At 50.5% G+C, this 18,359-nt stretch overlaps 1 protein-coding gene across 1 annotated transcript in view; it reads right to left on the bottom strand.

Annotated features, from left to right (window-relative positions):
* Positions 1–2,482: 2,482 nt before the first annotated feature.
* Positions 2,483–18,359, bottom strand: part of BDKRB2 (bradykinin receptor B2) — a 29,681-nt gene continuing 13,804 nt past the window's right edge. The window contains exons 2-3 of the mRNA XM_081546710.1: positions 8,766–8,873; positions 2,483–5,954 (exon numbers count right to left, since the gene is read on the bottom strand). Coding sequence (XP_081402836.1) covers positions 4,862–5,954; positions 8,766–8,839 — 1,167 coding nt within the window. The 5' untranslated portion in view covers positions 8,840–8,873 and the 3' untranslated portion in view covers positions 2,483–4,861. The remainder of the gene's footprint in view (positions 5,955–8,765; positions 8,874–18,359) is intronic.

The raw sequence follows: 18,359 nt of genomic DNA on the forward strand, positions 1-18,359 counted from the left end.
ATACTTGCCAGACACTTGTGTCCAACATGGCTTGAGGGTAGGGAATGAGCCAGGGACTGGGGAGAGGGAAAGAGGCAAGCCAGGGGCCAGCTAATGAAGGGTCTGGTGAGCTACGTTTTAGAAGTGGAACTTTATCCCAAGAGTGGTGGGATACTCTCAACATGAATCAGCCATAGGTATACATATGTCCCCTCCCTTTTGAACCTCCCTCCCATCTCCCTCCCATCACACCCCTCCAGGTTGATACAGAGCCCCTGTTTGAGTTCCCTGAGACATACAGCAAATTCCTGTTGGCTGTCTATTTTACAAACGGTAATGTAAGTTTCCATGTTACTCTCTCCATACATCTCACTCTCTCCTCCCCTCTCCCCATGCCCATAAGACTGTTCTCTATTTCTGTTTCTCCGTGGCTGCCCTGCAGATAAATTCTCTGGTGCCGTCTTTCTAGATTCTGTATATATGCATTAGTATATGATGTTTATCTTTCTCTTTCTGACTTACTTCACTCTGTATAATAGGCTCTCGGTTCAAGAACTGACTCAAATGCATTCCTTTTTATGGCTGAGTAATATTCCATTGTGTATATGTACCACAACTTCTTTATCCATTCATCTGTTGATGGATGTCTAAGTCGTTTCCACGTTCTAGCTATTGTAAATAGTGCTGCACTGAACACTGGGGTACATGTGTCTTTTTCATTTTGGGTTTCCTCAGAGTATATGCCTAGGAGTGAGATTGCTGGGTCATCTGGTGGTTTTATTTCTAGTTTTTTAAGGGATCTCCATTCCGTCTTCCATAGTGGCTGTATCAATTTACTTTCTCACCAATAGTGCAAGAAGGTTCCCTTTTCTCCACACCCTCTCCAGCATTTATTGTTTGTAGCCTTTTTGATGATGGCCATTCTGACTGGTGTGAGGTGATGTCTCATCTTAGTTTTGATTTGCATTTCTCTAATAATAAGAGATATTGAGCACCTTTTCATGTGTTTGTTAGCTATCTGTATGTCTTCTTTGGAGAAGTGTCTGTTTAGGTCTTTTTCCCACTTTTTGATTGAGTTGTTTGTTTTTCTGATCTTGATTTGTATGAGCTGTTTATATATTTTGGAAATTAATCCTTTGTCAGTTGTTTCATTTGCTATTATTTTCTCCCATTCTGAAGGTTGTCTTTTCACCTTGCTTACAGTTTCCTTTGCTGTGCAAAAGTTTAAGCTAAATCAGGTCCCGCTTGTTTACTTTTGTTTTTATTTCCATTACTCTAGGAGGTGGGTCATAGAGGATCTTGCTTTGATTTATGTCATAGAGTTCTCAACAGTCTTCTTTACATGTATAGCCTCCCTATCATTGTCTTTGCCTTCTTAAAAGATGTCATTGGCTGCAGAGTGGAAAATAAGAATTGGGAGATGGTGGGATGCTGGTGGTTAATGTCAGAGTTGGGAAGACCAATAAGAGATGATGGTTAGACATAGAAAGAAGCACATAGATCCAGGAAGCACTTCTGGGGAATCTAAAAAGGTACCAATTCACTAGGTGGAAGGAATAACAGAGAGAACAGAGGGGGTTATTCCTCTTTACCACGAGCCCCAGGTTTCTAGCATAGATAGATGGATGCAGAGATGAAGCAGTGATATTTCTGTAGACACAGAATGCAAAGTTTTGCTTAATGAATGATTGAATACAGGAATAATGAAGGGGTCTCAAAAGGGAGTAGGTGATGAGTTCCCCATCATTGTGAGAGTGCAAGCAGTGGTTAGACAACTGCTTGATCTAGACCTCATCAAATGGAAGACACCTAATAGATACATATCACCTGCATAAATGAATTGCTGTCATCCTTATGATTCTTTGAGAGCCCATGGATGGTAGCCTGCCAGACTCTTCTGTCCATGGAATTCTCCAGACAAGAATACTGGAGCGGAGAGCCATTCCCTTCTTTAAGGGATCTTCCTGATGCAGGGATCGAACCCGTGTCTCCTGCATTGCAGGCAGACTCTTTACCATCTGAGCCAGCTGGAGAATTTCATGGACAGAGGAACCTGGCGGGCTACTGTCCATGAGGTTGCAAAGAGTCAGACATGACTGAGCGACTAATACTTACACTTCTTCACTTTTACTTATGATTCTAGGACCTCATGGGGCCTCATGGGCACCTGATGGGAGCTTATTAATGAGTCACCAATGTGGGAAGGGTGAAAGTATTCAAACTGTTGAAATTTCTTAAATTTCTACTTGAGTATGTTTAAGAGTGTACATTTTAATACATGTTAATAAGTGTACATATTGGGTAAAAATAATCAAAAATTTTAACTTATACGGATATGCAATTACAATGGTTTGAATACCACTAATTTATAGCATAGAGCCTTTAAGTAGGTTGAGTGGAAATAAATGGAACCCCTGCCCCCAAGACCTCTAACTGCCTATGGCAGTGTCTGTGACAAGATTCAGGGTTTTGGGAGTTGTAACAAATGAAAGAACTACACAAAAATGCCTCATCCCTTTATTTTGCTGGACAGAAAAGGCACATTTACACCATTCATCCATTTCTCATTTGTGAAACAATTCATTTTTATAATGTGATAGCTCTTTGGGTCTTTCACAGGACAGATGTTCTTTATCACAGTATCAACACAACCCACAGGGAAGCTCCCCTCCCATAGACAAATTGCTCCTCTGCCCAAGGGTGGACCCTAAATGGCCATTAGGAGCCCAGAGTTCTGCTAACAGGAGACCCTCAGACCATACACACACGCTGATGAATGAGTGCCTAACACCCCAAAGCCCAGCCTAGCCTCCTTTTGTGAAAATTCACTCACATTATGCACATGGTTTGTGAGTGAAAGTCGCTCAGTCATGTCCAATTCTTTGCGACCCCACAGACTATACAGTCCATGGAATTCTCCAGGCCAGAATACTGGAGTGGGTAGCCTTTACCTTCTCCAGGGGATCTTCCCAACCCAAGAATTGAACCAGAGTCTCCTGCATTGCAGGCAGATTCTTTACCTACAATGCCCGCACATGGTTTCACTTCATTCTAATATGAAATGGTTTGTACTTCTTATTTCACCTGTTTTCTTTCTCCAGCTATGAGTGTGTAAGTTTATTTGGGCAGAGGGGCATGCGAGGCAGAAAACAAAGGCTGGGATGGGGAGTAAATCTTTTTGTGACCCTTTTTCTTTTAAAGTCCAGAGCTTGATTGGTCAGGATTTATGGGCTCCTTGCCATCCCAATCCTGCTGGCCCTGGGGAGGATAAAACTTCCCCAGGGAGAGTCTGCTAACGAATCACCCATCTACTGATCCAGTGAGTGTTTCCAGGGCGCTGCCTACGTTACCAGAAGCTCCTGAACTCCATTGCTACTGAGCACCCATCCCTGCCTTGACTCTTAAGAGCTTGATGTTGGTGTCTGGATGGTCTGTTCTCCTAGAGGGCCGGCCTCAGGAGGCAGATTATAAAACGTGTAGAAAAAGAAGAAAGGAATTCCCCCTGGAGGACCCGGGACTTGGGGCCAGGCGCCTGTGCATTAAGGGGCCAAGGATGCTGGTCCATTTTCCTCCCGCCAGACACGTGGTACCTGCCCTCCGCCCCGCCCATCGCTGCCTGCCTCGCCCTTGGCCACCAGGCCCCGCCCACAGGAGGCAGGGCCGCGGCCCCTCTGCAGTTGCTTCTTTGGGTAAATGATCCGCTGGAGGTGGGATGGGGAGGGTGTTCTCCCACCTCCATAGAAGGGGTGACCTTTCCTGCAAACGCTTGTGCGTGCATGCGTGCGTGTGTGTGCGCGTGCACGTGTGCAAATTGATGGGAAGGGCAGGTGGTGGAAGGGAGCTTAACATACGAAGCACCTAGTATGTGTCAGACACTAATGTGTGTTTTCCACAACCATTAGCTTCAATACCGATTCTCTTCTACAGACCTTTTGCTGAACGTGTCTTTCTCCTTAGAATAAATTTATTCCCCTTCTGCGGGCATAATAATGCCTCGTATTTACATAGCACCTTTCATTTGTCAAAGTACTTCTGTGCCCGTTACCTCCTTCAATCCCCACAACAGCCTCGTGTTACTGGGAGGAAACCGAGGCGGGGACGCGGCCACGTGCAGCCAGTTATCTTCTGAGCTGGGGCACCCGGCTCCTCCACCCTGCCCTGTCCACAGTGCCTGGCTTGACCGCGTCTAGAACGGCCTTGTGGTGGTTGCTGAATCATCGCAAGTCTACAAGTTCCTTCAGGACAGACTATTTTCTTTTTCTTGCCCACAGGGTTCCACGCTGCGAGTACAGCAAGTGCTGGGTAAGTGCTTATTGGGTTCCTCTTTGGCACAGACCACTTCTCTTTCTGCAAGGGGAGCGAGAGTCCTGGTCTCTGGGCTCTCACCGTGGATCGCCCAGAGTTTACCCTTCATTGACCTGAGGAATCGTCCTCCAAAGTCCTAGCTGAGCGGATTCAAGAAACCCAAGACTACATGTCAGCCAGCGCGCGCGGCCCCAAAGCTGGGCGGCGTTTCTGGAGATCTGAACTGTCATGCTCCGGCGGAGTGACACACCATACGGGAAGGGAGCTCGGTCACTCCTGTCCCCAGGCTCCTCCGCTCCTGGAAAGCAGCAGACCCAGGGTTGGCAGCCAATAAGAAGGATAATACTGTCTATTTCTGGGGCCCTTGGCTGTGCACCACATCACTCCAACCTCGCAGCCCTGTTCACCGCAGCTTGGGCAGGGCAGGAATTTACTGGAGACACCGACTCACTGCCCAAAGTCACAACTGGGATGCCTTCCTTCCTACTGGGGGCGCATCCCGAGAGCCGCCGTCCATCCGACGTCACACGCATCAGTAGCCCCGGGTGCCATCTGCTCGCTGGCTGCTCCCCACCCGCTACGACAGTTTGTGAATGTGGCGTTCCACGGAGATGGAGGTCCGCAGCGTGCCCATGGAGTTCTCCGACTGGCTGGGCTCCGCCGACCCGCAGCCGCCTGGCCGGCACAGCCGCGAGTACACCTCCCGCGACTTCTTGCGGAAGCGCTTGCCCACGATCACGTACACCAGCGGGTTGAGGCAGCTGTTGCTGTAAGCCACGAAGGACGCGATCTGCGTGAAGACGTCCATCATGTACTCGTTCCAGCAGCCCGAGAGGACCTGGAGGCGCAGCAGCGTGTCCAGGAAGGTGCTGATCTGGAAGGGCAGCCAGCAGACCACGAACAGGAGCAGGACGGCCAGGACCAGCAGCGTGGCCTTCCTCTCCGTCTGGATCTCCTTGAACTTCTGCATCTCGTTGTTGCGCAGCACCCGCATGATCTGCACGGTGCAGAAGGTGATGACGCTCAGGGGCAGCAGGAAGCCCACCGAGTTCAGGAGGATGTTGGTGAAGACCTCCCAGTTGCGGGACGGGTAGATGATGAGGCAGGCGGTGATGTTGTGGCCCTCAGCGTTATACTCCTGCATAGTGCGGAAGGCCAGCATGGGCGAGCTCAGAAGCAGCGTGCAGCCCCAGATCACCAGGCTGTAGAGTTTGGCCCAGCGCACCCTGCGCATCCGGCCCATGGACATGGTCTTCACCAGGGCCAGGTAGCGGTCGATGCTCACCAGCATGAGGAAGCAGATGCTGCTGTAGAGGTTCATGTAGAGCATGGCATTCACCACGCGGCAGAGGGCTTCCCCGAAGAGCCAGTCGAAGTTATTGGCGATGGTGATGGCCCAGAAGGGCAGCCCGCAGGCCAGGATCAGGTCTGCCACGGCCAGGTTGCCCAGGTAGATCTCCGCTACTGTGCAGCTGCTCTTGTGCAGGCAGAAGACGCTGAGGACAAAGGTGTTCTCCAGGGCGGCGAGTAGGAAGAGGACCCAGAGGAAGGGGGGCTGGATGGTGTTGAGCAAGTTCCACCAGTCAGACTGGAAGCAGCTGCTACTCTCAGGCAGGGTCCCGTTGAGAGCAGGTTCAAGGATCTGGGAGGTAAGGTTGAACATTTCGGCGCTGCAAGAAAGGGGAAAAGAGGCAGTTACACCTCAGGGTGATGGGAGGAAGGAGTAGCAACTGGTGCAGAGGGTGAGGGAGTGCGTCCAGTTAGGGGTGGAACTCAGGCCCTTGCTGTGCCGTGAGTCCCCGGGGGTCTTGGAAAGGTGCCTGGGCTCCTTGCACTTAAACTGAGAGCTTGTGTTTTCAGCCTCCAGGCTCCGCTGGGAGGTTTTCTTGACCAGCATCCGTCACCCATAGTATGAACAAGCGTGAGTCTTAGACGCTGGTCCTCCTGGGAGCTTCCGTGGTGGGAGGATACACAGCACATTCCTTCCTTATCACAGGGACTCCTCCTAAGGGCGCTGGTCTCTTTCAGCCACTTGTGGCCTGGTGGTGAGTGAGCCATTAATTAGAAGACAAAAGAGATTCCAACCTGGCTCCAAGACCACGGCCCATCTGCCCACGCCTTCTCTCTTCCTGGCAGAGGGTAGCATCAGGCTTCGCTACCTTCCATCAGCATAGCATTGATGATGAACTGAGGTCACTTGACGGAAAGGGAGAGTGGGGGCTTTGGCGTCAGACAGTCCTCTGGGTTCAGTCCTGACTCATTCATTAGCTGTGTGACCTTGAGTAAGTTAACTAACCTCTCTGGACCATAATGGTCTACTTCGTAAACTAGGAATAACAAAATCTTCTTGGCGTTGTGGTGAGGATCTGAGATAAAGTACAGAAAGTCCCAAGCACTGCACTCAGTTCAATAAAGAAGAATAACTACCTTTTGTGTGTGTGTGTGAACTTATTAAAATAAAGTGTCAAACTTGAGCACCACTCTTGGTTCTTTGTCTTTTTTTATTTAAGATTTTTTTTTTATGTGAACCCTTTTTAAAGTCTTTATTGAATTTGTTACAACATTGCTTCTGGTTTAGGTTTTGGTTTTTGGCCTGGAGGCATGTGAGATCTTAGCTCCTCAACCAGGGATTGAACCCACACCCTCTGCTTTGGAAGACAAAATCTTGACCACTGGACCACCAGGAAAGTCTCAGTCTTTACTCTCACATTGCTGATTTCATCATTAACCCACTGGGTCCTCTTTCACTCTGGGGTGAGACAGTTCACTTTCTGCAAGTGTTTTTCTAAGGCTAGTTCATTTCTGTCTTCAGCAAACAGACATGGGCTCCAATCCTAGCTGTGTGGTCTTGGGTAAATTACATCTGAGCTTCCGCTTTGTTTTCTTTGGAGTAGAGTATTACTCTCTGGCTGATTTGCCTTGCGTGGCTGTTGCAAAGTTCAAATCAAAGAGGAGGTATGAAGACATATCGAAAAGCTGAAAGCACAATGCAGAGGGCAGGGCTAACTGAAGGTGTTCCAAGTGCTCTGTTGGGTGGATGCGGGAAAGTGGAGGTGGAGGGACTCTTCCTGGGCAGTTTGATTGTTGGGTAGGCTTGGGGGAGAGGAACTGAGCAATAGATTATGGGAAAGAATCTGCTGATCGCCTCTGGGATTTCCCAGGAAAAGCCCCATATGCCCTGGAGCAGCTGCCTGGCTTGGAGGGGCCAGACTGGAGACCTGTGATGAACTCACTCATCCATGCAATTTATCCTTACATGTTTCTTGAGCATCTCCTCTGTGCTGAGCTCCACCTTGGCTGTAGGGACCCAGAAAGGGACACCACACATCCCTGTCCTGCCGGAGCCCCTGACACCTCAGACTCAGTGTGCGAAGAGTGCCTCAGGGTGGGAGGAGGGTCAAGGGACCCAGATGGGAGGAGGAGAGGAGGTCGGAGGTGACTCGACTTGCTGCCCTGGACGTGGATCCTGTGGCTCCAGTGAAACCTCTGGCTGATTCTGGTCCCCTAGCCTGTGCGTCTTCCAACTGAGGCCCCAGACATCATGGAACAGAGACAAGCCCTAAATTCCTGACCCGTGGACACTGGCAGTCTTCTCTGCGGAGCCTCTGAAGGTAAGACCTCCCCTGCGTGGTCCCCTTGGTCCAGGCTTTGGCCCCATTTCTGCAGGAACAGAAGCCCTGTTTCCTCAGAGCCCCAGACTTGGAGTTCTGTCTCTTGTGGTCTGGCTCTCTAGAGACGTGAGTGTCCCACCTGATGCTACTTGTTAATTTTCCAGCAAGGTAGTCCTTCCCAACAGGATGGAACCTGGCCCATACCTGACTCCGAGAAGCCACAGGGTCGTTAGAAGGTGGCTTGGGGAGGGCTTCATTGGGAGTTATCGGGCCCATGTTCCATGGCCTCTACTGAGATGACCACTGGTCATCTCCATAGCAGGTCACACCTGCCACAGGATCGAGAGCTCCAGCTGGGCCCCACTCCCCACTCTCCCTAACACTGCCCCCTCAGGACTGACCTCCCTTTCCTCTGCTTCCACTCAAGATCCATTCCCCCCACTTTCTCTCTTTAGAGTGTCCGGACCTTCCTCAGATGTCGGCCATGTGTTGGAGACATCCTGTCTCCATGGAGACCCGGCTCAGTCTCGTCTGATTTCTTGCGCTGCCTTCAGAGTTTCAATCTCTTCTTTTTCACGTCCTCCCTTGACCTCGCGGCTGTTCACATCTGACCGCCCGTACGGTGTGTGCCTCCAGCAACACCCACCCCAGAAACAGAGCAGTCCTCTTGCTCCTGCCCCTGACAGGCCCTTGGGGATTTGAACACCAGCCTCACCAGCCCTTGAGGACTTTTGACTTAGGATTTAACGCTGCCTGTTGTTTCAGGTGGGCTTCCATTATCGTCCCAGAGAGGGGGGGCACGCTCTCCTAGGTGTTCCCCAGAACACCCCTGTCCCAGAAATAGTAAATCAAGGAACCCCTCTGACTCACCCGAAGGAGGCAGTGGTGGGCACGGCGTCCTCATGAATAGATGGGAACATTGGTCTCTTCCAGGCCGAGAACATTGGGACTCAGAGCGGGAGGTGAGTGGGGGCCTCCCTGGAGGAGAAACGATGGAGATGGTTAGATGGCAGGACTGGAGACCATAAAACGCATGCCTTCTCCCCTAGAGAGAGAAACGGAGGCCTTCACTTAAATATTTATTAAGTACCCATCACACACCGGGTGCCAGGACACAATGTGAGGACAGACACAGTGTCTGTCCTCCAAGAGCTCATGGTCTCACGGAGAAGCCAGACACAGCCCTCAGTGCTGGAGACTTGGAGGGGGAGGGTGGAGCTGAGTTCCCCTCCCCCATGGGTCTCCCAGTCCCGGCGAGGGCTGTCAGCCTGCCTGTCGAGGTCACCATTTCCATCAAGACAGTGACAGCCGCCCAGGTAACCCAGGGCCTCCCAGCTGTCACTCTGGGGCAGTGGCGCCCCGCCCCCCCCACTACCCTCTGGTACAGGTCTGCCTGGTAAGGCGTCCCAGATCTGGCAGAGTCAGCCCATCGGGATCCTAATTGTTTGTTAATGTCTGTCAACATTGCTCTCCTATTCGAAACAAAGTGTGGGGCTTTTCTGTCTCCCTTGTCCAGAGAGCAGGCAGTTTGAGGACCAGGGGGACGGTAGGAGTCTGGGGCGACTCTAGTTTCTCTGCATCTGTTTTGGATGCTCCGTGGGTGGGAGCATCATCGTTCCTGCTTCTCCCTGGCCCTGCCCCAGGATGCGGGGACCACACCAGGAGGGGCTGCAGTCCGGCTTCTGTGGGGACTGGCCCCAGGGCAGCAGCAGGAGGCTGGGGGAGGAGGAGAAGAAGGAGGGGATCTGGCTCCTAGCTCCCTCCCTTGAGGGCCTCCAGGGACTGGCTGGGCCCAACCCCGGTTCACAGCTCCCACTGGGGCCTTTCTAACTCCAGTGATTCTGACAACTGTCGTCTCCTCTCATGGTTTAGGCCTCGGGTTGGGAGGAAAGGGTCATCCGCAGAGGTTGTCCCCACATGCTGTCTGCACTCTGTAAGTAGACCCTCTTTAAACTCCTCTGCATATTAGGCAGCTTGAATGTGCCCTCCCAATCTCCTACTGGACCCGAACTAATAAGGCTGGGGATTACAATCTCAGATGTCAGGGATGCATCTGAAGGCCTAGGGGGTAGGGAGCTGGCTGTGGTGGGCACCTGGGTGCCTGGGGTGGTGGCAGTGGTTGGCGTGCAGTCCTCTGGGTGCTATTTGAGGGAGTCCCTTAGATCCCCTGGACCTCAGTTCCTCATTGACACAGCCAGGGCTTGCGGGGGGATGGACCCATGCTCCCCCCAGACTCTGATCCTCATGTCTGAGTTGGGGTGACGGGGCGGTGACTCTACAGTTGGGATTTCCCCTTGTTTTTCAATCTGATGTTTTAGAAAAAAACATCCATCATCCTGATTCACTTGTTCTCTATCTCCCTCAGAATTCGATCCAAGAAGACTTAACTTTAAAAGCATTTCCTTCTGTTGAATCACATAAACACTGGCTCTTGGTGCTGTTAAAACTCATTTCCACTTCTTTTTTTGGCTGCGCCACCCGCAGCCTGTGGGATCTTAGTTCCCTGATTGGGGATTAAACCTGCAAACCCCTGCATTGGAAGCGTGGAGTCTTAACCACTGGACCACCAGGGAAATTCCTCACTTCCACTTCAGCGTCAGAGGGAGTCTTTTGGTTCCCCAAGAATCCACGCCTGAAGGGCTGTGAGGCTGTGGCTGCCCCAGGACACAGAGTATCACTTTCACCAGGGCCAGGGTTTGCCTTTATGGAACGCTGACCGGGTAACCAGCTCATGCTCAGCGTTTCATGGCTATGTATTGGAGCTGGGAGATAGTTCCCAAAGTGAGAGCTGTGGATTGGGTGGTAAATAGCCTCCAATCATTGATCCACTCCTCTCAGTGCAGTTAGTAACCACACTAACTCCGGGTTAGCCCTGGAGAAAAGTGTCAGGTTGAGGCTGTGTGTCTTCAGCACCTCTGCGGTGTTTGTAACTCCCCTTTCAACAAAGCCAGCAGGCCCAGCGCCAGGGCTGGGCACCCAAATCTAACCAGACTTTAACAGGCTTGCTTATGGTCCATTGTATTTATTGTAACAGGGCATTTTTGGTGACAAATGATACTCATTTTCCATTTAAGTTGGTGATATACAGTTAACAGTTCAGAAGTGAGTCGCTATTAAAGAAATAGTTGTGGGATTTCCCTGATGGTTGGGTGGTGAAGACTCCCCACTCCCAATGCAGGGGACATGGGTTTGATTCCTGGTTGGGGAACTAAAATCCCACACGCTGCATAGTGTGGCCAGAAAAGAAAAGAAAAAATGAAACAAAAAAAAGAAAAAAGAAGTAGTTGTACAGGTGATGGAGATGTCAGAGCTTGTGTGTCGAATGACGGAATGGGGGAAACACAGTCCGAGGGGGCCAGCCGGAAACCCAGGTGACAAACAAGAGGCCCGGCCCTGTGATCGGGCTTACCCTCTCCGGAGGCAGACGTGGAATTTGGTCCCCCTCCACCAGGTCACTATTTAACCTCATGGTGCCTCGCTTCTCTCAACTGTCAGATGCTGGGTGTGAGGAGCAGACAAAGGAATCCGCGTCAGTCGCACAAAGCACGCGGTGAATGTGTCCAGAACGGGCACCACCCACGGGGGAACCCGGGGTTTGGGGGGGCCCGTCTGCGTCAGGAGCCCCCGCGTGGCACAGCCGCAGTGAAGCTTTACAGACAGTTCCACAGCTGCGTGGAGAGATGAGCAGGTCGCTGGGACATCACCGGCCCGCCTAATCCAGGGGAGCCCACGAGACCATACAGTTCTCTCCTCGGTCCGAGGGGTGGGCTTGTCAAGGTTTGCCTTTTGCGTCCGGTCCCGCTGCGATAGCCTTGTGTGTACGCGCGCGCATGCGCAGCTGGCCTAGGGTAGTACACTTGCCTCTCATCTCCCCACCCTCCGCCGCGCCTGCTACCGTGTTTCGCACATCTCAGTCTCTTGGAAAACCTTTGCTCCATAAATAAGTAAAATCTCTCAGACCACTCAGGTTGGAGTCAAGGCCAGAGCTAGAAAAAGCAAGGTCTCCCAAATCCAGCTCAGAGCCCTTTCCTGGACACCTCCTTGGAATAAATGGTTTCTTCTAAAATCTGTTTCACGTGATCACTGAAGAAAGATGTTGTTTATAGATAGTTACCAAGGTGAACTGCAGATCACTGTCAATACCGGGGCAGGGGAGGCTGTGGGGCGGCCCGCACGGTAGCAGCCTCGATACCAGGGAGAAGTGGCCTGAACACGCTTTCCAAGGGGCTTTTTCTCCTTGTCCCTGAGAAAAGGCCAGAGCTGTCTGTGGGGGGACAGATGGGGTTCAGGGAATTCAACGTCTGTTCCAGGAACACCTAGAGAGCTGAATCAGATCCGTTCAGTCCCACGTGCATGTGGGCCCTTCTGGCATTTGGACACTTTATGGGCCTGGAATGTTTTGGAAACACGTATGGAGGTGGGGTGGGGTGGCGGGAAGTGGGGAAGCCTGGAGAAGCAGAGCTTCCCCTGACCTCCCACCGACCCTGCTTTCTGCAGCGACGACAGGGCATGGCTCCCGGACTCTCATCCTCACGGCATCTGGGGCTCCTGCTGGTCTTCATCTCTTTCCAGTTTCTCAGAATTAGCTTATTCTGTTTCTTTCCCCCACGTTGGGCTTTGTAGTTTTAATGAATGAATGAGCAATTCTAGCTGATAGCCTAACACCAATCTTACTCCTCAAAAAAATAATCTCTCCCTTAAAAGAAAAAAATATATAATATGACCACAGGAAAGAGCATTTAAAAATGCTAAAATCTCCTAGAGTTCTGTCCCCAAGCAACTCTTTTCATATACCTTCAACCAGCCTTCCATCTACATAGACCATCAGACCAACAAAAATTTTCCATGTTGTTCTATAGCATCATAAGGATGCCTTTAAGAGAATGCATCATGTTGGTTTATCGTTATTTATTAAACCATTCCTCGATTTCGATCCCTTTGTATGTAATGTATTTCCATGGGACTCCAGCCACAATGACCCACATCCGCTTCCCAAGGCTCTTTCTTATGTTCCCATTCCCTCTGCCTTTGCCAGGGCTGCCCCCGATACCTAAATCCCCTTCCCCACTTTGTACCTTCTGAAGTTGAGACCTACTCAGTTACGAACCCTTCCATGAAGGCTCCTCCAAAGTGCCCTGAGATGGTTGGTTTTATGTGTCAACGTGTCTAGGCTACAACCTCCCGTTATTCAATCTAATATGGATCTAGATGTTGCTGTAAAGGCGTTTTGTACGTGTTATTGAAATCCCTCATCAGACTTGAAGTAAAGGATATCATCCTGAATATCTAGGTGGGCCTGGCTTAATCAGTTGACAGGCCCTAAAAGCAGAAGTGGGGTTTCCCAGAAGAAGTTCCACTGTGGACAGCAGAGTCAGGCCGTGCCTGAGAGTTCTGGCCGCCTCTCCTGATCACCTTACTGATGGATTCTGGGCTTGCCTAGTCAGCCCTACAATCACGTAAGCCAATTGCTTGCAATAAATTTGTTAGTACCTGTCTCCCATTGCCAGGCTTCCCTGGTGGCTCAGATCAAGAATCTGCCTGCTAATGCAGGAGGCCTAGGTTCGATCCCTGGGTCAGGAAGATCCCCGGGAGAAGGGAATGGCTACCCACTCCGGTATTCTTGCCTGGAGAATCCCCAGAGACAGAGGGGCCTGGGGGTTAACTAGTCCATGGGGTCCCAAAGAGTCAGACACAGCTGAGCACATGCCTCAAGCCCCGCACTACAGTCTCTTTTTCACTGGCTCTTTTTCTCAGTTGAGCACCTTCGAGCGGCCGAGTTCTCTTCCCTCCTCTCCCCCTCCTCCTTCTCCACCGTGTTGTTTAGTGCAGGTCTATCAGAAATGCTTGTGTTGCCTCTTCCTTTCTCTGATGCCTATTAGGTGCTCAATAAATGATTGTTTATTGACCGATAGAGGGCAGGGTGATCCTTACTTTTCTCTTCCTCCCCAGCAGACACATCTTCAGAGAAGAGGCAAAGGGAAGTGGAAGAACTTACTGTGTGCTCTGCCTGCTACATCCTCAAGACCGTACTGTGTGGCTGATGTATCATTATTCCCATGTACCAGACAGGAAGGCAGAGACTTAGCTAAGTAACCTGAGATGGTTCAGGGTCACACAGCTAGCCATAGGCAGAGCCAGGATTCAAACCCAGGTCTGCCTGAGTCCAAACACCAAGGCATTTTTCTTGCATTGGATGGTCTCATCCCCCTCCTTGAAGTTCCTGATGCAAGGCACCCCCTGTGAATAGTTGAGGGATCATGTGGGCTTTCAGGCCTGGCTGCCCCTGGCCTGAAGGGGGCATTGTGATTTCATTCTTCGAGGGAAGAAGGTCTGTGCCGGTGGGTGTAGGGGGACAATTCAAACCAGGGCTCTGCTGGCTGCATGCGTGTGGCTAGATCAGCACAGGCTGGAAACTGGTAGCCCGTGGGCCTTGGTCCTTGGGACCTTTTGGCGATGATGCCAAGCAGGGCCCTGTGGGGCTCCCGGGCCCTGCTCACCATCAGTGATGTGGTTTTGGGGGGGTAGGAAACCTCAATGTCTCAATCTCATCAGTCACTTGTGGTTTAGACCTTGAGAGGAGCTGCAGAGGGCAAACCGCAGAGTGTGTGTGTGTGCAGAAGAGCTTGGGTGGGGTGCCTGGGGATGTCCCCAAGGGGTTGGAAAGACAGGGCACCTGGACTTTCACTACTGAGATCCAACCACCTCAGAATCCCAGCTCCAACACTTACTAGCTGTGGATGACCAACCCCCTCAGGGCCTCAGCGTCTCCATCTGTCAAATGGGGAGCTAACAGCGCCCACTTTGCAGGGTTGCTGTGAGGAGAGACAGGGTCATGAACGTGAAGTGCTTAGGACAATGCTTGACACACTTTAAAGGAGCTGTATGTGTCAGGGCTTCCTTCCTCTCTGCTCTATGTTAGGTTTCTGCAAACAATTTTTTTGGAGAAAAGAGTCCTACTTAAAATGAAAATGTTCAACTTACCCCCAGCTCCTCATGACAGAGGGGATAACTGAGGCTCAGAGAGGTGAGGAGATGCCTAAAGTCACACAGCGAGTAAACCCCAGCGTGCAGGCAGAGCCATGGCCTGGCAGGAGTGGCCTGTCAGGGGTCTGTCCAGGCCAGAGGTGACCAGGCGTTGGGACGTGCTCACAGGTCTGGGGCCAGTGGGAACAGAACCCGAGGGGCTGTCTTGCTGGAAAGCTGGGTTCCTGTACCTGGCATATTCCTCCTTCTTCCTTCTGCTCTGGGATAATTCCAGAATCCCAGGTTAGCCTGACAGGATTCTGGAATATTAGGGTGGGAAGGGCTCCCGGACACTCTTTCATCAGACCCCTTCATGTTACAGAAGTGGACGCGGAGGCCCAGAGACAGTGGACATTCTCCCAGGACACACAGCAAGTTAGCACCAGAGCTCAACATTGAACCCAGGTCCTGGAAGTATGGTACCTAAGCCCCCTGTTTGTTTTGCTTTTTCTAAATCATCCCACAACTGCCCTCATCCTGTGCAGAAGACAGGGCTGTGTGCTAATGCCTGATTGTGAACATGTTCAAAAACCCTAACCTCATACTCCCAGCCCCTGAAGGGTGTGCTGGGGACACGTGCCGAAACCATAAGAGCAGCTGCCTTTGTGTGATTAGAAAGATGTTCTTCTGGAAGAAGATATTTGCAAAACGATTCAACCCACAAGGGCTGAATTTCCAAAATGTACCAACAGCTCACACAATTCAACAACCAAAAAACCCCAACAACCCAATCAAAAAATGGACAGAAGACCTTAAATATACACATCTCTCCAAAGAAGACATACAGATGGCCGATAAGCGCATGAAAAGATGCTCACCATCACCAATCATTAGAGGAACGCAAATCAAAACTACATCGAGGTATCCCCTCATACCAATCGGAATGGCTATTATAAAAATGTCGGTGTGGAAGAAAGAGAACCTTCCTACACTGTTGGTGGGAATGTAAGTTGGTGCAGCTGCTATGGATGACAGTATGGGGGTTCCTCAAAACACTAGAACAGAGCTCCCATATGATCCTGCAAGGGCTTCCAAGGTGGCGCTAGTGAGAAAGAACCCATCTGCCAATGTAGGAGATATAACAGATGTGAGTTTGATCCCTGGGTCGGGAAGGTTCCCTGGAAGAGGGCGTGGCAACCCATTCCAGTATTCTTGCCTGGAGAATCTCATGGACAGAGGAGCCTGGAGGGCTGCAGTTCATAGGGTCGCAAAGAGTTGGGCATGACTGAAGTGACTTAGACCTTGAGAGGAGCTATAGAGGCAAACCAACCACAGAGTGTGTGTGTGTGTGTGTGTGTGTGTGTGTGTGTGTAAGAGTTTGGGTTGGGTGCCTGGAGATGTCCCCAGAGGGTTGGAAAGACAGGGGACCTGGAGTTTCACTCCTGATATCCAACAACCTCAGAATCCCAGCTCCAACACTTACTACCATATATATCACTTTGCTGTACACTAGAAACTAACACAGTATTGTAAATCAACTATACTTCAATAAAAAGATTGTTTTAAAAAGAAAGATGCCCGCTTTTCACTTTCCTGTATGTTCTGGTGTTTTTCATCACAAGCATGTAAATACTTTATAATGGGAGGAAATAGAAATCTTTGCAAAAGAATAAAAGCCAAAGCCATTTAAGATCCAGAGGAAGTGTGTTTTCCAGAAAAGCCTTTGTTCAGGAACCTCTCAAACTTGGTGACCTGAAGATCCTCATTTCCCTGTAGACAACCCAGCTCCCTGAAGGTCCTGGTGGCCCCAGGGGTGGCCCTGGCCCTGCTGGGGCAGGAGGAGGGGGCAGGGGCTTCAGTCACACGCAAGTTTGTGTGCCGTGACCAGTCAGTCTTCCCATGCAGCCCGGTTTATAAAACATGCGGGAGGAAAATATTGTGGAGATTCTGAGCCAACCGCAGAGAAAAAACAACCCTTCGTGGCACGAAGTGGTTTGGGTCCTGCCCAAGAATGAGTGGTGAAAGCCAAACTTGAGGCAGGTGGCATTTTATCCCTTCCTGCACAGGGTCCCCGCAAGATGCCCTTGGCTCCAAAGGGACCCACACCCATTTACCTCCCGGGAGTGGCCTTTCTGCCCATTTATTCATTCATTCAACCAACTTTTATTCCTCATGTTTGCCATGCTCAGTGTGCGATATAGCAGGAAAGGCGCAGGCGTGCTGGGCAGGGCAAAAAGAACGTGGGCATCAAGCCACATCCCAGTGCCATCCTTCAAGGACCACTGAAATGTTACCTCCTCTGAGAGGCCTTCCTTGACCTCTCAGCCAGCAGGGATCCCTCCATTGTCTGAGACTCTATAGCAAAGAGGTAGAAGGGTCCAAGGCTTTGGGCATCAAACGTGGGTTCTAGTCCTGCCTCCATCACTGGGTGCCAGGGGTGACCTTGGATAAATGCCTTAACAACTCTGGGACTTCATTTCCTCATTGGGAGAATGAGAGCTTGTACTACATGGTTCTGGAGACATCTGTAGAATCATGTCCCTAGAGGGGAAATGAGCTGCCGTGGGGAAGCAGTGAGCTCCCCATTCTGAGAAGCATGCAAGCAGAGACAATAGGGTCAACGCACTGCCTTTTCAGAGTTCATCTCCTCACTTACTGGCAACCAAAAACTCTTATGGAGATGGGCAGAATGAGTCAGTCTTAGCAAGTTTCCCTTCGCTGGGCATGGTGAAGCAGAAGTATCTTCCTGCCAGGCTCCCTGAAGCCTCCAAGGTTCCCAGGTCCAGGGTACCAGCCCCACCCCATCAGGCCTGCCCAAGTCAAAGCCACAGTCAGATCAACTGCAGGGGTATCACCTTACACCAGTCAGAATGGCCATCCTTCATTAAGGAGTCTGCAAGTAACAAATGCTGAGAAAGGTGTGGAGAAAAGTGAACCCTCCTATACTGTTGGTGGAAATGTGAGTTGGTGTAGCCACTATGAAGAACAGTATGGAGTTTCCTCAGAAAACTAAAAAATAAAATCATCATATGATTCAGCAGTCCCACTCCTGGCATATCTGGAAAAAACTGTAATTCAAAAAATTCATGCACCTCGTGTTCATGAAGCAACATTATTCACAATAGCCAAGACATGGAAGTAACCTAAATGTCCGTCAACAGACGAATGGATAAAGAAGATGTGGTCCATATATACGAGGGAATATTACTCAGTCATAAAAAAGAGTGAAATAATGCCATTTGCAGCAACATGGATGGACCTAGAGATCATCATACTAAGTGAAGTAAGCCAGAAAGAGGAAGACAAATACCATATGATATCACTTGTATGTGGAACCTAAAACATGACACAAATGAACTTATCTATGAAACAGACTCACAGTCAGATAACAGAGTTGTGGTTGCCAAGGGGGAACTGAGCTGGGGAATGGATGGAGGGAGAGTTTTGGATTAACAGATGCAAACTGTTACATATAGGATGGATAAATAACAAGGTCCCTAC

Source organism: Giraffa tippelskirchi, chromosome 12, assembly GCF_054371585.1.
Source record: "Giraffa tippelskirchi isolate mGirTip1 chromosome 12, T2T-mGirTip1v1.2.pri, whole genome shotgun sequence".
Taxonomy (NCBI): domain Eukaryota; kingdom Metazoa; phylum Chordata; class Mammalia; order Artiodactyla; family Giraffidae; genus Giraffa; species Giraffa tippelskirchi.